The sequence below is a fragment of the Chiloscyllium plagiosum genome, unplaced genomic scaffold (assembly GCF_037043375.1).
Source record: "Chiloscyllium plagiosum isolate Xiang-an unplaced genomic scaffold, Cpla_swu_hap1 HiC_scaffold_10, whole genome shotgun sequence".
In the NCBI taxonomy this organism is placed as follows: Eukaryota; Metazoa; Chordata; class Chondrichthyes; order Orectolobiformes; family Hemiscylliidae; genus Chiloscyllium; species Chiloscyllium plagiosum.
The window spans coordinates 106,541,023-106,563,659 of record NW_028270148.1 but is presented as its reverse complement, the minus strand read 5'-3'; the positions used below and the strand labels follow the sequence as shown (position 1 = coordinate 106,563,659).

At 42.9% G+C, this 22,637-nt stretch overlaps 1 protein-coding gene across 1 annotated transcript in view; it reads left to right on the top strand.

Moving 5' to 3' along the window:
- fermt1 (FERM domain containing kindlin 1) overlaps nucleotides 1-22,637 on the top strand; it is a 98,699-nt gene that overhangs the window by 8,199 nt on the left and 67,863 nt on the right. Inside the window, exons 2-3 of the mRNA XM_043696578.2 lie at nucleotides 7,674-7,847; nucleotides 18,076-18,309. Of these exons, the coding sequence (XP_043552513.2) occupies nucleotides 7,697-7,847; nucleotides 18,076-18,309 (385 nt within the window). The 5' untranslated portion in view covers nucleotides 7,674-7,696. The remainder of the gene's footprint in view (nucleotides 1-7,673; nucleotides 7,848-18,075; nucleotides 18,310-22,637) is intronic.

The window sequence follows — 22,637 nt, the reverse complement described above, 5'->3', positions numbered from 1 at the left end:
CATTAGTTGGCAGATTCACCTAGAGGAGATGAGACTGGGTACATGCAGATATGGATGTATGACAATGTTAAAAGAGTAACTGTTCATTTGAAGAGTATTAGTTTGAGCTACAATGGAGGAAAGCTTAGAAGGGATATATGCTGTACTGCGCATGTGTTCATTACACGTAAGTCTTGCTGCTGATGCAGAAAACAGAAACCTTTCTGTGACTGAGTTCTGCATCTTTATCCACCAATTCATCTGCTTAAAATGATATGCGAGAAAGTTAGATGGATCTGCAAATGTAAAGAACTTACATTGATCAATAGTACCAAGGGACAATTAAGTGGGAGTGAATTGATTACCTGCATCATTTTATATCACCGAAAATGTCGTTTTTGTTTGTAGAGATCAGTGCTGGTAAATGGAAAATGAAACTTTGCATCATCTGCCAGCCTTTTCAAAGCAGGGCTAATATAGGAAAAGTTCAGTGTAAAATTAGAACATAGAACATAGAACAATACAGCACAGAACAGGCCCTTCGGCCCACGATGTTGTGCCGAACATTTGTCCTAGCTTAAGCACCCATCCATGTACCTATCCAATTGCTGCTTAAAGGTTGCCAATGATTCTGACTCTGCCACTCCCACAGGCAGCGCATTCCATACCCCACCAGTCTCTGGGTAAAGAACCTAGCCCTGACATCTCCCCTATACCTTCCACCCTTCACCTTAAATTTATGTCCCCTTGTAACACTCTGTTGTACCCGGGGAAAAAGTTTCTGACTGTCTACTCTATCTATTCCTCTGATCATCTTATAAACCACTATCAAGTCACCCCTCATCCTTTGCCGTTCCAATGAGAAAAGGCCTAGCACACTCAACCTATCCTCGTATGACCTATTCTCCATTCCAGGCAACATCCTGGTAAATCTTCTCTGTACCCTCTCCAAAGCTTCCACATCTTTCCTAAAGTGAGGCGACCAGAACTGCACACAGTACTCCAAATGTGGCCTAACCAAAGTCCTGTACAGCTGCAACATCACTTCACGACTCTTGAATTCAATCTGCTAACGAACGCTAATACACCATAGGCCTTCTTACAAGCTCTATCCACCTGAGTGGCAACCCTCAAAGATCTATGAACATAGACCCCAAGATCCCTCTGCTCCTCCACCTTACTAAGAACCCTACCGTTAACCCTGTATTCCGCATTCTTATTTGTCCTTCCAAAATGGACAACCTCACACTTGACAGGGTTGAAATCCATCTGCCACTCCTCAGCCCAGCTCTGCATCATATCTAAGTCTCTTTGCAGCTGACAACAGCCCTCCTCACTATCCACAACTCCACCAATCTTCGTATCATCTGCAAATTTACTGACCCACCCTTCGACTCCCTCTTCCAAGTCATTAATAAAAATTACAAACAGCAGAGGACCAGAACTGATCCCTGCGGAACTCCACTTGTAACTGGGCTCCAGGCTGAATATTTACCATCTACCACCACTCTCTGACTTCGACCGGTTAGCCAGTTTTCTATCCAACTGGCCATATTTCCCTCTATCCCATGCCTCCTGACTTTCCGCATAAGCCTACCATGGGGAACCTTATCAAATGCCTTACTAAAATCCATCTATACTACATCCACTGCTCTACCCTCATCCACATGCTTGGTTACCTCCTCAAAGAATTCAATAAGACTTGTAAGGCAAGACCTACCCTTCACAAATCCGTGCTGGCTGTCCCTAATCAAGCAGTGTCTTTCCAGATACTCATAAATCCTATCCCTCAGTACCCTTTCCATTACTTTGCCTACCACCAAAGTAAGACTAACTGGCCTGTAATTCCCGGGGTTATCCCTATTCCCTTTTTTAAACAGGGGCACAACATTCGCCACTCTCCAGTTCCCTGGTACCACCCCCGTTGACAGCGAAGACGAAAAGATCATTGCCAACGGTTCTGCAATTTCCTCTCTTGCTTCCCACATAATCGTAGGATATATCCCGTCAGGCTGGGGGACTTGTCTATCCTCAAGTTGTCCAAAATGTCCAACACATCTTCCTTCCTAACAAGTATCTCTTCTAGCTTACCAGTCCGTTTCACACTCTCCTCTTCAACAATACGGTCCCTCTCGTTTGTAAATACTGAAGAAAAGTACTCATTCAAGACCTCTCCTATCTCTTCCGACTCAATACACAGTCTCCCACTACTGTCCTTGATTGGACCTACCCTCATTCTCATCATTCTCATGTTTCTCACATACGCATAAAATGCCTTGGGGTTATCCTTGATCCTATCCACCAAAGATTTTTCATGCCCTCTCTTAGCTCTCCTAATCCCTTTCTTCAGCTCCCTTCTGGCTATCCTGTATCCCTCCAATGCTCTGTCTGAACCTTGTTTCCTCAACCTTATGTAAGCCTCGTTCTTCCTCTTTACAAGACAGTCAACCTCCCTCGTCAACCAAGGTTCCCTCACACGACCATCTCTTTCCTGCCTGACAGGTACATACATATCAAGGACACGTCGTATCTGTTCCTTGAAAAAGTTCCACATTTCCACGACATCCTTCCCTGACAGCCTATGCTCCCAACTTATGCTCCTCAGGTCCTGTCTTACAGCATTGTATTTACCCTTCCCCCAATTGTAAAACCTACCCTGTTGCACGCACCTATCTCTCTCCATAACCAAGGTGAAAGTCACAGAATTGTGATCACCATCACCATCACCCACTAACAAGCCCATCACTTGTCCCGGTTCGTTACCAAGTACCAAATCCAATATGGCCTCCCCTCTGGTCGGACAATCTACATACTGAGTTAGAAAAGCTTCCTGGACACACTGCACAAATACCGCCCCATCCAATCTACTTGATCTAAAGAGCTTCCAATCAATATTTGGGAAGTTGAAATCGCCCATGACTACTACCTTGTGGCTTCTGCACCTTTCCAAAATCTGTTTCCCAATCTGTTTCTCCACATCTCTGCTGCTATTGGGGGGCCTATAGTAAACACCCAACAAGGTGACTGCTCCTTTCCTATTTCTGACTTCAGCCCATACTACCTCCAAAGACAGATCCCCCTCGAACTGCCTTTCTGCAGCCGTTATACCATTTCTAATTAGCAACGCCACCCCCCCCCCCTCCTTTTTTACCACCCTCCCTAATCTTGCTGAAACATCTGTAACCAGGAACCTCCAACAACCATTCCTGTCCCTCTTCTATCCACGTTTCCATGATGGCCACAACATCGTAGTCCCAGGTACCGATCCACGCCTTAAGTTCACCCACCTTATTTCTGATACTCCTTGCGTTGAAGTATACACACTTGAGCCCATCTCTGTGTCCGCAAGTATTCCCTGTTAGTGCTACCTTCTCCACAGCCTCCCTACATTCTTGGACATCCTGACAAACAGCTAACCTACTTGCTGGACTACAAGTCCGGATCCCATCCCCCTGCCAAATTAGTTTAAATCCCCCCGAAGAGTGCTAGCAAACCTACCTCCCAGGATATTGGTGCCCTTCTGGTTCAGGTGCAACCCGTCCTGCTTGTACAGGTCCCACCTTCCCCAGACTGCAGTCCAATTGTCCAAAAACCTGAAGCCCTCCCTCCTACACCATCCTTGCAGCCAAGTGTTCAACTGCACTCTCTCCCTATTCCTTGCCTCACTGTCACGTGGCACCGGCAACAACCCAGAGATGACGGCTCTGTCTGTCCTAGCTTTTAGCTTCCAGCCTAACTCTCTGAGCTCCTGAATGACCTCCCCACCCCTCTTCCTACCTATGTCGTTGGTGCCAACGTGCACCACGACTTCTGGCTGCACACTCTCCCCCTTAAGGATTCTGAAGACACGGTCCGAGACATCTCAGACCCTGGCACCCGGGAGGCAACAAACCATCCGAGAGTCTCGCCCATGTCCACAGAACCGCCTGTCCGTCCCTCTAACTATAGAGTCTCCTATAACTAGCGCTCTCCTCCTCTCCCCCTTTCCCTTCTGAGCCTCAGAGCCGGACCTCGTGCCAGAGACCCGGTCACTGCAGTTTATCCCTGCTAGGCCGTCTCCCCCCCCTCCCCCCCCCCCAACAGTATCCAAAGCGGTATACTTATTGTTGAGGGGAACGACCAGAGAGGATCCCTGCACTGCCTGCTTCCTCCCCTTCCCACCTCTAACTGTTACCCAGCTACCTCTGTTCTCTGGCGTAACTATGTCCCTGTAGCTTCTATCTATCACCCTCTCAGCCTCTCAAATAATCCTCAGTTCATCCAACTCCAGTTCCAGTTCCCTAACGCGTTCTGTGAAGAGCAGGAGCTGACTGCATTTCCTGCAGATGAAGTCGGCAGGAGCATCGGTGGTCACCCCTACCTCGAACATCCTGCAGGAGGAACATTCCACAAAATATTATTGTAATATTTTATCAAAACCTGTCAGATTACAGAATTTCCCTTACTTCTGCTGTTAAAAACCATAAACCATGGGAGCAGAAGTAGGCCATTCAGCCCATCAAGTCTGCTCCATTATTCACTGAGCCCGTGATTGATTGGATCATCCTCAACCTCATTTCCATGCCTTTTCCATCATGACCCTTGTTTCCCTTACCTATTAAAGTGCCGGGGTGGCACTGTGGCTCAGTGGTAAGCGCTGCTACCTCACAGCACCAGGGACCCGGGTTTGATTCCCGCCTCAGGCGACTGTCTATGTGGAGTTTGCACATTCTCCCCGTGTCTGTGTGGGTTTCCTCCGGGTGCTCCGGTTTCCTCCCACAATCCAAAGATGTGCAGTTAGGTGAATTGGCCATGCTAAATTGCCCATAGTGTTGAGTACATCAGTCAGGGGTAAAATCTAGGGTAGGGGAATGGGTCTGGGTGGGTTATTCTTTGGAGGGTCGGTGTGAACTTGTTGGGCCGAAGAGCCTGTTTCCATACTGTAGAGAATCGAATCTAATCCAAAAAATCTCTGTCTCAGCCTTGAGCATGTCAAAAGCCCTCTGCAGTAAAGAATTCCACAGATTCATCATAAATTCCTTCTTATCTCTATCTCATGAAGGTGACCCCTTACTCTGAGATTCTGTCCTCTGGTCCTCGATGTTCTCACAAGGGGAAACAACCTTTCAGCATCTACCCTGTCAACTCCCTGAAGAATCCTGTGTGTTTCAATAAGTCTTTGAACCATAACACGGTCCCTGGGGGATTTGAGAGGGTAGATGCAAAGAAATGGTTTCCTCTTGAGGGAGCGTCTTGGACCTATGGCGTAATTTCCGAATAATGGGTCGCACATTTAATCCAGACATGAGGTGGAATTTCTTCGCACAGAACGGAGTGAATTTGTGAAATTCTTTACCGCAAAGGGCTATTGAGCAGATTCACGACTTGAGATGGATTTTTAATCAAGAAGGGAATCAAGGTTATGGGGGGAAAAGGCAGAAGAGTTGAGGATTTGGAGTTGGAATGGAGTCCAAAGATGTGCAGTTTAAGTAGATTGGCGATGCTAAATTGCCCATAGTGTCGAGGAATGTGCAGGCTGGCCATGGAAAATGAAGGGTTACAGGGACAGGGTAGAGAGGTGGGTTTGGGTAGGATGCTCCTCAGAGGGGGGGGGGGGGGCAGCATGGACTCAGTGGGCCGAATGGCCTGCTTCCACACTATAGGGGTTCTATGATTCTACATGTCGCCTCTCATTCTTCTAAATTCCAATGAGTACAAGCCCAATCTACTCAACCTCTTCTCATAAGATAATAGCTCCATTCCTGTTGTCAGCCTGGTGGACCTTGGCTGGACTTGCTCTACTACCAGGATATCTTTCATTAGACAAGAAACTGAAACTGTTCACGGTATTCCTACAATGGCTTGACCAGTGCCGTATATAGTTTTAGCAAAACCTCTCTACTTTTATCTTCCATTTGTTTTCAAATAAAGGCCAACGTTTCATTTGCCTTCCCGATTATGCATTGGACTGGGATGCTGGCTTAGGTGATTCATGGATGAGGGTTCCAAAACCACTCTGTTTTGTAGTTTTCTTCAGTCTTCCTCTATTTTTAAATAATATTTAGCTCCTCTATTCTTCTTTTGTTTGTGTGTGTGTGCATGCTTGTGGAGAAAAGTTCATTCCAATCATGTCCTCTGTTAATTTAATGCCCAATAGTTCACAAGAATTTAATGGATTTTGCTGATGCTTGAAACTTTTGGAAGATCATTATTCCTTTGCTGTCCAGCCTCATTGCGTTCCTCCAGTTGCTGACTAGTTGTTGTTAACTGATTTGATACAGGTGGGAAGCTAACCTGGCTTTGGATGATCCAGCACTACATTGTACCCTGTATTTGCCTCGTGATAATTTGCCTTCTTAATCTGCAATCTTGAGCTACAATTGTATTACACTATGAATTTGATGGATCTATATTTCCACGGTACACTATGAATTTAATCAGATGCTATTTCAAAATTCCTGACTCTGTCTCCTGGAAAATAACATTGGTTAAAATTTGAATTACATGAAAGACAGTGCACCCTTTATCCGGTGTCAGGCTATGTTAGCTCTGATATTTTCCGATGTGGATCTGAGTCGCGGGATGGTTTCAGGTAACCTTTCTTTATTGCAGCTTTATGTTCAGTACAGCTTCATTTCTCCAGAAGGCACACAAGAAGGCGCATACAAATTTCAGAATGTCTTAACTTATACAGTTCAAGAATAGAGTGCGCACGGTGCCTCCTCACCCCTGCTTTGTCTATGATTGGTCAGCAGTGGTGGTTATCCCTTTGTAATTGGCTGTCTGGTACAGTATCTTATACAGTTCAAGCTTGCCTCAGCAATGATTTCCAACTAAGCTAATCATATCACTGAACAACAAGGAGATGGCCAGGCTTGCGGTCCATTAGCAGTCCTTCATGATGTTTCCTGCATACTCTCTTATCTCTGTTCTTGAGGTTTTTCACAATGGATATTGTACTCAAGTAACAGTTGCCAGCTACACAGTGTTAACTGCAAATTAATTGGATACTTGCCTATCACTTCAGGACTTTAAACATTCCTCATAACAGGAAATACAAAAGAATATTTTTTTTGATCAGTTCCAACAAAGTTATATGGTTACACCTAATGTTAGAATTCTTTAGCTAAAAGGTTTCTCTTAATGTGTTCTTTCAGTCCACATTCCAATATTTGTTCATTTCTGTACCTGCTCATTTCTCCCTGTAATGATATGGGTCTGCTTTTACTGTCTGAAACTGGTTTGAATCTTTTCCTCTAATGCTTTTAGTGATTCTTGTGTGCATACGTGGACCTATAACTACTTCAGAATCTATATCTATCATTCGGTGAAGAATCATATCTAAAACTTACTCTTAATATTGTAACAGGTTGATTAAATACTTCAAAAGAAACAGTTAATTAGTGTGAAGTGTTCTTATCTATCTCTTGTGTCTGAGCAACTGCAGCTGCACATTCTATCTCAGTCCAGTAACCTGGAGTCTACAGAGCTACTATTGTTCTACTTGTGAAGACTACATGAAGAAAATATTTTCCGTAGGTCTCTAACTACTGTCAACCATGTTCTGCTGCATTAGTCGTGGGCAGCCGTCGGCCATTTTGTGCTGCTCAATCAAGGGCATCCCTAACAGGCTACACAAAATCTGTTGCTGTGCAAATGATCACGAAGAATTTAAATGTTAATTTTTGTAAATTTTGTACGTTTTTCATTGATAGAGCTGGAATTAGATCCTAATAAGATGTCATCCTCTAATGATTGTGGAGCCTCTTCATGGGAACTGAATGTTCAAGTGGATCAGCCAAATGAAGATTTGCCATTGGAGTTTAATTTGAGAGTAACAGGGGACTTTCATGTTGGAGGAGTCATGCTAAAATTAGTGGAACAAATTCGTAAGTGGAAATTTTTATTTGTCTCCAAATGTGAGTGATATTATGCTTAACAAATCAACTTTCAGAAAATTCTTAATTGTCCGTGGGACTTTATTTGAAATGTTTTTTTTCACTTGTGATGTTATTTTAGCATGATGTTTGAAAGACAGGATGTGAAGGGGTTAGAGCAATGGATCAGACATTTTTGGAACCTGTTGAGATCAACTCCGCTCAATGAGATTTGTTTTACCAAACTTATATGATGTATGAAAATGACTACCAGGTGAACAACAGCTGATCCCTGATTTGATGCAGTAATCACCCTGAGCTCCATTCTCGACACTTGTCTTAACTCTCACATGTTTGGGAAGTCTCAACCCAGCTCCTGTTGAGATACAACCTCTAGGCAGAGAGCCCTTAAGAATTTGAAGCGTTTTGGCTCCATGCTAACAATGTTACTTCCAGAGGTTGTGAGGATAGTGTGAAAAATGGAAAGATCATAGCAGTGCGGTCAGTTCTATTCTTCTCTTAAAATACGAGAATTGAAATGTCTCCAGGATATCTCCCATTCTGCTGCTGTAGCTCTGACCTAGGTTCAATGGGAATCTTGTTTATAGACGTAAAATGTACAGCTATCCTCAAGCAGAATAACATATGAAGTATTTCACCAGCTGCAGAGAATGTATGGAATTCAACAATGCAAAACAACGATATTGTGTTCATTTTGGTCCAAAATTGTAGACGGTGTGAGGCTTGGAAATGGACGAGGTTCTACAGTAGGGATTAGATTCCCTACAGTGCAGAAACAGGCCCTTTGGCCCAACAAGTCCACACCGACCCTTTGAAGAATAACCCACCCAGACCCATTTCTCTCTGACTAATGCACCTAACACTGTGAGCAATTTAGCATGGACAATTCACCTGAACTGCACATCTTTGGATTGTGGGAGGAAACCAGAGCACCCGGAAGAAACCCATGCAGACACGGGGAGAATGTGCAAACTCCAAACAGTCAGTCGCCCGAGGCTGGAATCGATCCTGGGACCCTGGTACTGTGAGGCAGCAGTGCTAACCACTGAGCCACCGTGCTGCTCCCTGCATATTATTATTTATTAAGGAGTCAGTAGCGTGAAATGTCCCGTTTTAGGTTGTAAAGGCTGCAACAGCTCCAGGAGATGACATTCAGCAACTTTGCCAGAAGACCAGGGATAAACAATAAATTAGATTTTTCCTACATCACCGACATAGCAATAACAGTTGTTAAAAATGTTGTAGCTATCTAGATATTAAAGGTGCGGATGTGGGGATAATACAGGAAAGTCGTGTTGGGATTGAAGATCAGCCATGGTCTAGTTGAATGGCAGAGCAAGCATGAGGCGCGGAAAAGCATATTCCTGCTCCTATTTCCTACATTTCTCCAAATTTAAAAGAGAAATATTTAAGAATTCAATTCCACCATTAGCATTTATCTTAGTGAATACAACAGTTAAATCTTGAAAATGTCAAGTAAATGCAAAGAACTGCACCTTTTCCCTCCCCTTTAATGTCACAAACCTACATTATCAGGTTAAATATGTATCTGCAGAACATTGTTACCTGATCAGTTTTCACTTTACCTCTCTGAAGGCTGTGATGGGGAGGGCTGAAGTCATGGAGAAAAAAAGAGTAAGGGAAACTGTTCTATTGGTAATGGAGGGCTGGGAAGAAATAGGAAACAGCAAAACCACGGATGGGTTAAATGCAAGATGTTCAATGTACAGGGATGATGGGTTGATTGGGGTTTGTTGCAAGATAGTATGCAGGCAATAGAGCTAAACTTAAAGAGGATGAAGGATGAGAGGCTGACCGAGAGCATTTAAGAATAGTCGAGTCTGGAGTTGACGAAAGCAAACAGGCCATTGCAAGGACAAGGCTAGCTGATGTTAGAATTCCTACAGTGTGGAAACAGGCCTTTCGGCCCAACAAGTCCACACTAACCCTCCGAAGAGTAACCCACTCGGACCCATTCCACCTCCAAACGGACCCCACCACCAAGGATATATTTCCCTCCCCTCCCCAATCAGCATTCCGTAAAGACTAATCCCTCCGTGACTCCCTCGTCAGATCCACACCCCCCCCCACCAACCCAACCTCCACTCCCGGCACCTTCCCCTGCAACCGCAGGAGGTGCAAGACTTGCGCCCACACCTCCCCCCTCACCTCCCTCCAAGGCCCAAAAGGAAACTTCCATATCCGCCACAGATTCACCTGCATCTCCATACACATCATCTATTGCATCCTCTGCACCCGATGTGGCCTCCTCTATATTGGGGAGACAGGCCGCCTACTTGCGGAGCGTTTCAGAGAACACCTCTGGGACACCCGGACCAACCAACCCAACCACCCTGTGGCTCAACACTTCAACTCCCCCTCCCACTCCACCAAGGATATGCAGGTCTTTGGACTCCTCCATCGCCAGACCACAACAACACGACGGTTGGAGGAAGAGCGCCTCATCTTTCGCCTAGGAACCCTCCAACCACAAGGGATGAACTCGGATTTCACCAGTTTCCTCATTTCCCCGCCCCCCACCTTGTCTCAGTCAAATCCATCAAATTCAGCACCGCCTTCCTAACCTGCAATCTTCTTCCTGACCTCTCCGCCCCCACCCCAGTCTGACCTATCACCCTCACCTTGACCTCTTTCCACCTATCACATTTCCGACGCTCCTCCCCCAAGTCCCTCCTCCCTACCTTTTATCTTAGCCTGCTGGACAAACTTTCCTCATTCCTGAAGAAGGGCTTATGCCCGAAACGTCGATTCTCCTGTTCCCTGGATGCTGCCTGACCTGCTGCGCTTTTCCAGCAACACATTTTCAGCTCTGATCTCCACCATCTGCAGTCCTCACTTTCTCCCCATTCCCCTACTACTCTACTGACTAATGCACCTAATCTATACACCCCTGAACCCTGAGCATGGCCAAATTCACCTGACATGTATATCTTTGGATTGTGGGAGGAAATTGGAGGAAATCCACGCAGACAAGGGGAGAATGTGCAAATTCCATGCAGATAGTCGCCTGAGGCTGGAATCGAATCTGGGTCCCTGGCGCTGTGAGGCAGCAGTGCTAATGAGCCACCATGAAACTCAAAATAGGAGTGTTGGCAACCAAATGTGTGGAGTCAGATGCATAGCTTAGGGTGAAGCTGTAGAGTAAAATTATCCTAAATTCCTCTTGCTTTGATTTTATTTTAACTACTATACTTAAATAAATTGTGTTTTGCTTAACACTGAGTAATTTGACTAGTCACATTGCATCTGGAACAGACACTTTGAAATAAGAAAAAAATTAGGATCTAGGCTACTAAAATATTTTGAGGATGTATGATCTGGTCCATGACAATGTGACATTGAGTCTGTGAATCAATTTGCAGTAATGGCTGGGAGGGAATGAAATTAGTGGTGAGGATGCAAGTCTAAGTAGCAGAGACCAAAGAAGATAGTTTTGGCCATTCCAACATTTAAATCGAACAGTTGGTGGCTTATTCACGACTAAAAACCAGGCAAGCAATTTAACAACACAGGGTTATGTTATAAAGGGAAAATAGAGCTGAGTGCTGTCAGCATGTATTTTTGAAATAATGTCTACACATGATGTCTCTAAGGGGAAATATTTAGATCAGGAACAGTAGAGGGCTGCTTTTGAATTCTTAGTTGAGTGCAACCATGAAATGCAAAAGCGCTTGACAGCATGGAATTCAGACCGCAACTCACTTTGCATTGTAGAGGCTACTATCATTGGAAGGAACAATTTCAACTATCTAAAATCAAGGTGACGGATAATGGTCAGGTTGAACTTGTAAATTTCAATACTACTAAATTAGAGTCATAGAGCTGTACAGCATGGAAATAGACACTTTGGTCCAACTCGTTCATACTGACCATCGAGTCATAATCATAGAGTCATACAGCACAGAAACAGACCCTTCGGTCCAACCAGTCCACGCTGAACATAATCCCAAACTGAACTAGTCCTACTTGCTTGCTCCTGGCCCATATCCCTCCAAACCTTTCCTCTTCATGTACCTATCCTAAATTAACCTAGTCCCAGTTGCCAACACCTGGCCCATATCCCTTTAAACCCTTCCTATTCATGTACCCATCCAGATGCCTTTTAAATGTTGTCATCGTACCAGTCTCTACTACTTCCTCTGGCAGCTCATTACATACACACACTACCCTCTGTGTGAAAAAGTTGCCCCTTATGTTCCTTTTAAATCTCGCCCCTCTCACCTTTAAACCTATGCCCTCTAGTTTTGGACTCCCTCACCCCAGGGAAAAGACCTTGCCTGTTCACCTAATCCATGCCCCCTCATTGACATCCTAAATGAATCTAGTCCTATTTGCCTGCATTTGGCCCATATCCATCTTAACCTTTTCTGTTCATGTACCCATCCAGATGCTTTTTAAATGTTGTCATTGTACCAGCTCCACCACTGAGCTCCTCTGGCAGCTCAATGCTGTTGGAATTTTCAATTGCGTATTGATTATAAATCTGTTCAAACAGCTCTTGCACAAGATCTTATCAATTATGTTGATTGGTACAATAAATCAACAGAAAGTATAAAATGCACATAAGATTCATGGCCAGTGCTGTCAAACCAATGGTGGAGCCACCACTACAGAATCCTAAGGAAACCTTTTGATCTGAAAGAGTCAGGCATTACACAGAATGATTATTGAACTTCTTTTATAAAGCTTGTTTTGAAAATTTGATTTGTTCCTTGAAACTAAAGGGTGCTGCTGCTTAATGTAGCATTGATGAAAAGCTATTTTCTGACACAACATCATCTTTGTCGTGGTTCTGTTTATGTCGACATGATTGCTGGTTTTTCAGTGAAATAAGCAAAATGTCCAGCAATGTTCTTTGAAAAGCAGCAATAAAATAACAATTTCAATGGCCGTTGTAATCATCGTGTTCAGAGAATGTTAGAGGCTGAATAAGGTTTCCTTAAACAATCACAACGCTAGTCTAAAAATGAGAGACCCTTTTATTTGGATAAGTAATCGTCAACAGTTTGAACTGGAAGAGTCCTTATTATGATTCCTGGTTAATTATCAGATTACTTTAGCCTGACTGGGTGTGTTCCCAAGTTTGTTTGTTCACCTAGAGGCAATGAATGCAGAACATTTGAGCAGATCGGAGGGGGACTTGTGCCAAATTGGTAGTGTTCCTGCTTCTGGACCAGGAGGCCTGGGTTCAAGTTCCACCTCCCTCTGAGGTGTGCAGTAGCATCTCTGAACAGGTTGATTCGAAAAAAAAAATATATGGACAGGCTGGCAGACCTCTCATGGAACAGTGGTAGTGTCCATGCATGTGAGCATGTACTTGACCTGGGTTCAAGTCTCACCTTCTCCAGAGGTGTGTTATAACATCTCCGAACCTGTTGATTAGAAAAAAATATCTGGTCAGGTTGGACCGATTGTACTTTGATCCAGATGCAGGAAAAAAAAATGCAAAGGCCACCCATTACTTTTTTTTTAGAAATTTAATCAAAGAATGAGCAACTTTCTATGGCCATGTCAACTTGGTAGCATTTTTGCATCCAACAGAAACTGCCTGACAATCTTAGAACATCTACTCTGATGCAATACCAACATATTGCTGCTTTGTCTAAAGTATTATCTATTGACTGAGATGCTAAACTGAATCTTTCACTGTTTCAGATGGATATTAAAGAAACACTGTGCCTTTTAAATTAAGCAAAGTTATTCTGATATCCTGGTTAACATTTCTGTTTCTACCAGTACCACTCAAGTGAAATGAAAATGCAGAGCGGTTATTCATTTTATGATCATATGTGAGAAATGTTTGTCTTGTTTGTCAATGGAACAACGGCCACTGAATTTCCAAAATTAATTTGCTGTATGAAACATTTTGAAACATTTTGAAACATTCTAGTATCCTCAAGCTCTGTTTAAATGAAATATGGTAATGTTCAATGAGGTTGTATAAATAGTTCATATATCCCTTTAGCCTTAAATGTTTGGTAGATGCAGCTGCTAAAGTGAATTTTCTGAGCTCATGTGTACAGAAATGTTTGGACAAGCGAATATCAAAAAATTGAACATAGAAAGCAAGAGTAGGTTTTTCAGCCTTTTCCACCAATCTAAGGGTTCAAAGCTAAACTTGTATCTTAACTCCATTCACCCACCTTGGATCCATATGCTTTTTTTTATTGTGGGATGTGGGCATCACTGGCTGGGCTCAGCATTTGTTGCCCGTCCCTCGTTGCCCCTTGAGAAGGTGGGGGTGAGCTGTCTTGTTGAACTGTTGCATCCCACCTGCTGTGGGTTGACCCACAATACTATTAGAGAGGGAATTCCAGGATTTTGATCCAGCAACAGTGAAGTTACAGTGATATATTTCCAAACCAGGATGGTGAGTGACTCAGAGGGGAACTTGAAGGTGGTGATGTTCCCATACATCTGCTGCCTTTGTCTGTCTAGATGTAAGTGGTTGTGGTTTTGGAAGCTGGAGTATGAGGATCTTTGGTGAATTTCTGCATTGCATCTTGTAGATATATTGGGCCAGCTCAGTGTGTCAAAGATCTGACAAAGTAAATAACCACTGCTTTTTCATCTGTGTTCCACAGATGCAATGCACTTTGAAAATCTAGCAGATTTGTTTTTTTAACCATCGTCTGGAAATCATATGAAGCTATTTAAGTTAATGACTCTTAAATTTGCAGGTCATTCCACATTAAAGGAGGAATAGAAATATGAAATTCCTATGGACATCCCTTTTTACAATTTGAAATCCAAGCAGATCCAGGGATTCTTTTAGCTAGTTCTTGTAGAATTTGTATTGCATTTTGCAAAACATACAAATCCAGTAGCCTATGTTGATTGTAAAGAGTGGTGTGATACACATTCTAGTTCTTGGCAAGAGCCTGTAGTGCTAATGGATAAGATATTCATACTGATAGGTTCTTCTTAATGATATCCAGGATTATAAATTGAGGTGGATGTAGGTATTAAGTGTTCAATCAGCCATGATCATATTGAATGGGTGGCACTTTTCATCCTCACCAGAATACTTAGAGTAACAGTTCAGCAAAACCTTTAATGAAAATAATTGTTAAAGGACAAACCTCATTGTCTGTTGAAAAATTATATTTAGGTTAGTATAGCTTCGAGCAAACTCATGCAGTTTGTAATTAAAATAGACTTGATTTGAGAAGTTAACATTAGCACTCGTGTGATGAGCTGACTGGGCTTTTCCTCCTCTGCTACTTCTAAGATTCTATACTGCCAATATAAGTCACTGAACCCCATTTATTATTGCTATTTTGTAGGTAGCAAACTTTCAAAACAGTATTCTGAAGTCTAGTTGTAGTTTGATACTCAGGAATTTGTCATGAAGATGCATATATCCCTGGTGAAACCTGGGAAGCTCTTTATGGCTCCAAGGTAGGAGGGTGTTGCAATTTAAATTCTGAGACCCATGTAGCCAGACAGCATGGGAACAGACCTTTCCGTTCCAACTCGTCCATGCCGACCAGATATCCTAAATTAATCTAATCCCATATTCCAGTATTTGGCCATATCCCTCTAATCCCTTCTTATTCATATACCTATCCAAATGTGTTTTAAATGTTATAATTGTACCAGCCTCCACCACATCCTCTGGCAGTTTGTTCCGTACATACACCACCCTCTGTGTGAAAAAGTTGCCCCTTAGGTCCCTTTTAAATCTTGCCCCTCTCACCTTAAACCTATGCCATCTAGTTTTGGACTTCCCTGTCCGAGGTAAATCACCCTATCCATGCCCCTCATGATTCTATGAACCTCTGTAAGGTCACCCCTCAGCAACCAACGCTCCAGGGAAAACAGCCACAGCCTATTCAGCCTCTCTCTATACCTCAAACGCTCCAACCCTGGCAACAACCTTGTAAATCCTTTCTGCACCCTTTCAAGTTTCACAACATCTTTCTTATTGCAGAAAATCCAGAAAAAATAAGAATTGAAAAAGAAAAAAAGTCTAGCATTTTTAATATCTCTGAAAATAACTCACAACCCAAAAGAATGAGACTCCACATAATTTGTAGACACGGAAGTTTACAAGGTAGGAGGTGGCATGTGTCAATGCATAAATAGTTGCAGCAACTGCTTGTTTATAGGCATCAAAATAATGTGAAAAATGCTTAATTCTTTTCCTGATTCAGATAACTCTTGGATTTGACAGTTTAAAAGCAGAACAATTTCTGGCCTGATTATCGCACACAACATGCATTCCCTCTCGATAATATATTATGTTCAGCATTAATTTGTGTGTTTGTAACTTAGGATTTAGCCATCAGCTGCTATTAGCATCATGCAACATGGAACCTCCTGCAATGACTTCTCTTTCCAGCTCTACAGCATTACCATAATGTTATGCATATCTGGACATGAGTGTGCAGGCAATACAATTCTAGAAAATAGCATCAGATGAGGGAGCTTTACAGGTGATATTTAGTGGTGTCTGAACCTGGTGTCTGAACCTTTGACATTAGTATCTTAAAGCAGGTATTTTCAATGATACCAAATATTGAAAGGTAGTTGAAATATTTCTTGGAGTCCCAATTTAAACAGGCTATGTGAGTCTTACAGATCAACAGTGGCTTTTGCTTTACGGATGAATTGCAATACAAGGGGGGTCCCTGATTCTCATACTTACTAATGCAATCCCACGCAGAAGTGTACTAATAACAATTTTAAAGATCCGAACATTTTCTTCTACTTATGAACTACAATTTTACATTGTCCAGAATTGTGTTCCAGCTTGCATATATATCGATTTGCAATTGGACTGAAGAAAGGAACCCATTTTCAACCCATAGACTGCTAATACTGAACGGTATTGCTCTGCCCTTGTAACAGATAAATGTGCTGTTTGTAGCGTAGTTATATCATTTGTGTCTTTTATAAGCAACGCATCATCCAACTTAATGTGATGACTATCAATGAAGGTCCACTTGCAAAGGTTAACTTTTATATTCAATGTATTGCCTGTGTTAGGATTCTGCCTGACAGCAGTACTGGGCAAGTCAGATCCCAGAATGAAACTGGCTTGATAGCTCATATATTTAACTTCTGCAGTTGTTTAATGTGGTGGTTTATCACAAACATGTTCAGACAAGGCTGCAGGTGTTCTTCAAAAACAGATCATTAATTCATCATATAAAACAAACACACGCTTGTAGTTATAAAGGTCATTAAAACAAAGTATCAGCTTATTTCACAATTTACAGAGACTTAGTGCCAGAAAAATACTCCAATTTTAGCTTTTTAAATCTTTAATTAACTGATGCTTTCCAGTTCTTTTATCGCCCTTGGAATGTAGGTAACTTTACTATTCCTTTCAGACTCAGCTGGTGTGAACCTCTCATGGTTCTGATGGCCTGAACATTTGCGGTCTAACAACTTGATTTATATCCAAACATTCTCTGTTCAGGAGCTCTGCACAGTAGAACACATTTTGCTAAGATGACTGGCTCCCATGATTTGAACTTAGTTTCCATGCTACCTTCTGAATTGGGCTTCTGATTCTTCTGAAGTAAAAGTTTGACGCTTCTCTTCTGGTCGAAACTAAACTTAATGCATTAATGTAGGCAGAAGTGGGTACTGCAGATGCTGGAGATTAGAGTCCAGATTAGAGTGGTGCTGGAAAAGCACAGCAGGTCAGGCAGCATCCGAGGAGCAGGAAAATCGAGGTTTCGGGCAAAAGCCCTTCATCAGGAATGGGTGCCATTGCTAAAGGTGACTTGGTGTAGTTGTGAATGTAGTCATTTTGGAATGTTGAAAGGGAAGGTTGCTAGCCATAGAGTTTTAGCAGATAATGAGTCTTTCAAGTTAAAGATTGTGGCCAAAATAGAAATAGAATTATTCAACATTATATCTCCTCAGTGGTTGCTATGCAACTCCTAATTCTGTGCCATTCTGAAGTACAGCTAAACAATGGCTCTGGGTTTCTATGGGTCTGCTCTCAATTTCTGCATGGAGGAAATCAGTGTGCATGGCCATCTTGTATTCATTTGCTATCATCTATTTAACAGTCTCACAAAATCCAGATCTGCCCCCTTCTGCGTTACAATCTAGGATGGCAGTTATGCCTGATTATAGAGATCTTGACGTGTGAAATACTCAACTGTCTGTTCATATTTTTGAGAAGGCTGGAGTTTGACGTCACTTCGTATGTTGACAGGATATTTTATTTCTGTTACAGCAGTACCTCAGGACTGGTCAGACCATGCTCTTTGGTGGGCGAAGAAAAAATGCTGGCTTCTGAAGACACATTGGACTCTGGACAAATATGGAATCCAGGCTGACGCTAAATTGTTGTACACTCCACAACATAAATCATTAAAATTGCAGCTACCCAATATGAAGACAGTGAGGTTAAAAGTTAGTTTCTCATCTGTGGTCTTCAGGGCAGTTATTGATATCTGCAAAACTCTGAGTAAGTCGATAATTTTACCTACTACTGTAAATCCCATAACTAAAGTTTAATGGTGTAGGAACTATTAAAGTGTGGTATCTTGCGTCGAGCACCATGAATTGCATTTTTCTTTTGCCTCCCCCTTCGGGCCATTTTAGGTTTTTTTTCACTTCAAGTTACAGCTCACGCAGAGAGGGCTGTGGATAGTCTGAGAGTATGTGAAGTTTAGGTCCGATGTCTCCTTAAACAATGAGACTTAAAGATGGATGAAGACATAGATGGGGTGACTGAGAAGGAAATAGTTTAATTACAGTTGCGTTCAATAACAAATGTGAAATTGTGAAAAGAGTGATTGTGTTCAGAATGAAAGAAATGAAAAGTAACAAAAAATTGTTCACCCATTTATTCTGTGGGATGATCTCTATACCTCCAGTCGTTTCCTTTCTCCGTATCTTCAAGTTACTTCAAGAGTTGCTGCAGCCACATATCATATCAACAAAATGGTCACCAGTGGCCCTAAATATCTGTGGAGGGATTTGCTCATATTTACAGCGTAAGTCCTATATTTTGGTGATGTCCATGGACAGTTTGACACAAGCTCGTGTTTTTGCGAAGCTGAGGGTGGAGTGATGTAAAACATCCAGAGGATCGGGGCCACATCTTTGGGTCGTGATTCTCTGGAAGGGTTGGGGAGTGAGTTACGTTTGTGCAAACTCAACTGCAGTGGCCAGTGAGAAACATTGGGAGGGAATGCAACAAGGAGAATGCAGTCAAAACCAAAGGGACATTGGATGGAAATAATGGTGACGACAATACAATACATGCAATCTGCAAAACAGAACAAAGTCCAAACCCTAACAGCTAGCACATTCAAATGCAATATCCATCCTAAATGGTTCCGGAATTACTTCACCACATTCCCTGGAATTGAACTTGGGAAATGGACCACCAGATAATTATCAAAACTTCCGAAGTATGAGTCAGGCTATTGCAAGAAAGGTCCACTTGCATTTTTCTGCTGAAAATATGATCTGCCCACAGAAGACAGCCCCGCAGAGGACGGGAAGTATGAGTCATTGAGAACAACAAACACATTGTGCTCAATAAGGTTTTCCTAAGTCATTTTTCTATGAACTTTGAACAGGTTTTCTGTAGAAGAAATCACTTGTGCAGCAGGTTGCTCGTAAATGCATTTCCTTTTGATGCTGATATTCTGTAATCTATGAAGAGTAAAGCATTTACTGGATGGAAGGGCATTGAAAATTTGCAGAACTGAAGACTGATTTATTGAATAATCCATGCAAAGCACAGATTTTTGGAAGAGCATCAATCTTCTATTGGTATGTAAATTAATCACAGCGTAGATGCAATCAGCCAATGATTCGTCTAAAGAACAACAATTTCCTATATACAAAATAAAGATTATTGCTGTCAATTCAGTTTCAGAACCAAGGAGTTGAAACGTATGTCATTTCCAGTGTAACAGATCACAAACTTGAATATATTCGCTAAATACATGCATGAAAGCAGTTTGTTGAAAATGACAGTCAGCACATCTGCAACAGTTGACAAAAGGTCTGCGAAGAGAAAGTGAGGACAACAGATTCTGGAGAGTCTGAGTCGAAACGTGTAGTGCTGGAAAAGCACAGTCGGTCAGGTAGCATCCGAGGAGCAGGAGAATCATCATTTCGGGCATAAGTCCTTCATCAGAATTGGTGTGGTGGAAGGATGTTGGGTTATTCTGCAAGGTGCTCTGAACTTGCAGTCTTTTGTTTAGCTATTTCTGGAACTTATAGCTTTTCACCAAGTTTAAAGAAAAGTCTTACCAGACCTAGCCACCTGATGCAAGGAGGAAGAACACCTCATCTTCCATCTTGATTAGAATACTTAGTGTGGGAACAGGCACTTCAGCCCAACAAGTCCACACCGGCCCTCTGAAGAGCAACCCACCCAGACCCGTTCCCCTACATTTACCCCTTCACCTAACACTACGGGCAATTTAGCATGGCCAATTCACCAATTAACCTGCACATTTTTGGACTGTGGGAGGAAACCGGAGCACCCGGAGGAAACCCACACAGATACTGGGAGAATGTGCAAACTCCACACAGACAGTTGCCTGAGGCGGGAATTGAACCCGGCTCTGTGGCGCTGTGAGACAGCAGTGCTAACCACTGTGCCACCGTGTCGTTTTTTACCGACATAAATAGATTTATTAGTATCTTCTAAAATAGCATCATACTTACAGCAGGAATATTGGGACCTTCCAACCACACAGCATCAATGTCAATTTCACCAGTTTCCTTATCTCCCCTCCAAGTTGGCACCACCCTCTTGAACTATCCTCCCTGTCTATCTTCCTTTCCACCTATCCGCTCCACCCTCCACTCTGACCTATCACCATCACCGCACCCCTGCATCTGCTTATCGCCTTCCTAGCTACCTTCCCCCCAGCCCCACTCCCCCAATTATCTCTCAGCCCCTTCCCATCCTTGTCCCCCACCCCACACACATTTCTGATGAAGGCTTATAACCGAAATGACGACTCTCCTGCTCCTCGGATGCTGCCTGACGTGCTGTGCTTTTCCAGCACCACATTCTCGACTCTGATCTCTAGAATCTGTCGTCCTCACTTTCTCTTCACAGACCTTTTGTCAACTGCTGTAGATGTGCTGACTGTTATTTTCAACAAGCTGTTTTCATGAATGTATTTAGCGAATATACTCAAGTTTGTGATCTGTTACACTGGAAATGACATACATTTGAACTCCTTTGTTCTGTAATTGTATTGGCAGCAATAATCTTTATTTTGTATATAGGAAATTGTTGTTCTTTAGATGAATCATTGGCTGATTGCATCTACGCTGTGATTAATTTACATACAAATAGAAGATTGATGCTCTTCCAAAAATCTGTGCTTTGCATGGATTATTCAATAAATCAATCTTCAGTTCTGCTAATTTTCAATGCCCTCCAGTCCAGTAAATGCTTTACTCTTCATAGATTACAGAATATCAGCACCAAAAGGAAATACATTTATGAGTAATCTGCTGCACAAGTGATTTCTTCTACAGAAAATCTGTTCAAAGTTCATAGAAAAATGGCTTAGCAAAACCTTATTGAGCACAGCGTGACCATCGTTCCTAATGACTTGTACTTCCTGTCCTCTCAAGGATTGTCTTCTGTGGGCAGATCATATTTTCAGCAGAAAAATGCAATTGGACCTTTCTTGAAATAACCTGATTAGTACTTCAGAATGTCTGACAAATATCTGGTGGTCCATTTCCCAAGTTCAATTCCAGGGAATGCAGTGAAGTAATTCCGGAACCATTTAGGATGCATATTGCATTTGAATGTGCAAGCTGTCAGGGTTCATACTTTTGTTCTGTTTTGCAGCGTGCATGTGTTGTATTGTCGCCACCATTATTTCCATCCAATGTCCCTTTGGTTTTGACTGCACTCTCCTTGTTGCATTCTCTCCCAATGTTTCTCACTGGCCACTGCAGTTGAGTTTGCACAAACTTAACTCACTTCCCAAACAAAAACAAAGCTTTTTCCCATCTAAGATGTGTTCACGACCCTCCATTACGTTTTCTCAGGGAACTTCCTCTGTTTCAGGGGAAATAAGTTAAATTTATTCCTCCCATTCTTGTTAGATACATGTCACGGTCAGTGCCTGTCCATGCCGCTTCCAGTTTGAAAAGTGGAGTGCTGGTCTTCTGTTATCTAGCTCTCTTCTTGATGCTGCACACATACTGCGAGTCTGTCAATTCAAGATGGCAGAGTGGTCGGCAATGCTTGACTCCCGATTGTGGGGCTTGGCCACTCGAGGGCCCATGTAGCAGGCCCTGCCGTGTCCACACGGCTTCATCGTTGTCTTTCCAGCTCCGCAGCTCCGTTAATGTTTTTTAATGGTTTTGCGGGTCCTGGGGGCCTCCTCCTGTTGGAGGCCGGGACTCCTTGTATCTCCAACCCCACTCCATCTCGGGTCACGACATCTGAAAACGAGCCAGGACTCCATCGGTCAACTTGGAGCCAGGATCCATTGGTCAGTGTCCAGTGTTGGAGGAGGCTGTGGGTCCCGCGCAGCATTGACTGTCTCCAGTTCAGGGGTGGCAGACGTGGAAGTGACAGCACCGGTGGCAGAAAGGAAAGGGGCAAATCACCAGGACCCCGGGGTGGGGATGCCCGATGATGGTGGCTGGAGGAACAGAGAGGGTTAAGTCTACAGAGAGAGAAAGATGAACATTTGAAGCTGTTTTTGTTTTAGCATCATCAATTTAATATAGTTTATTCAGTATTTTACCATTTATACAATGTATTCTGTCATCCAAGCTGGCGCCGGAACG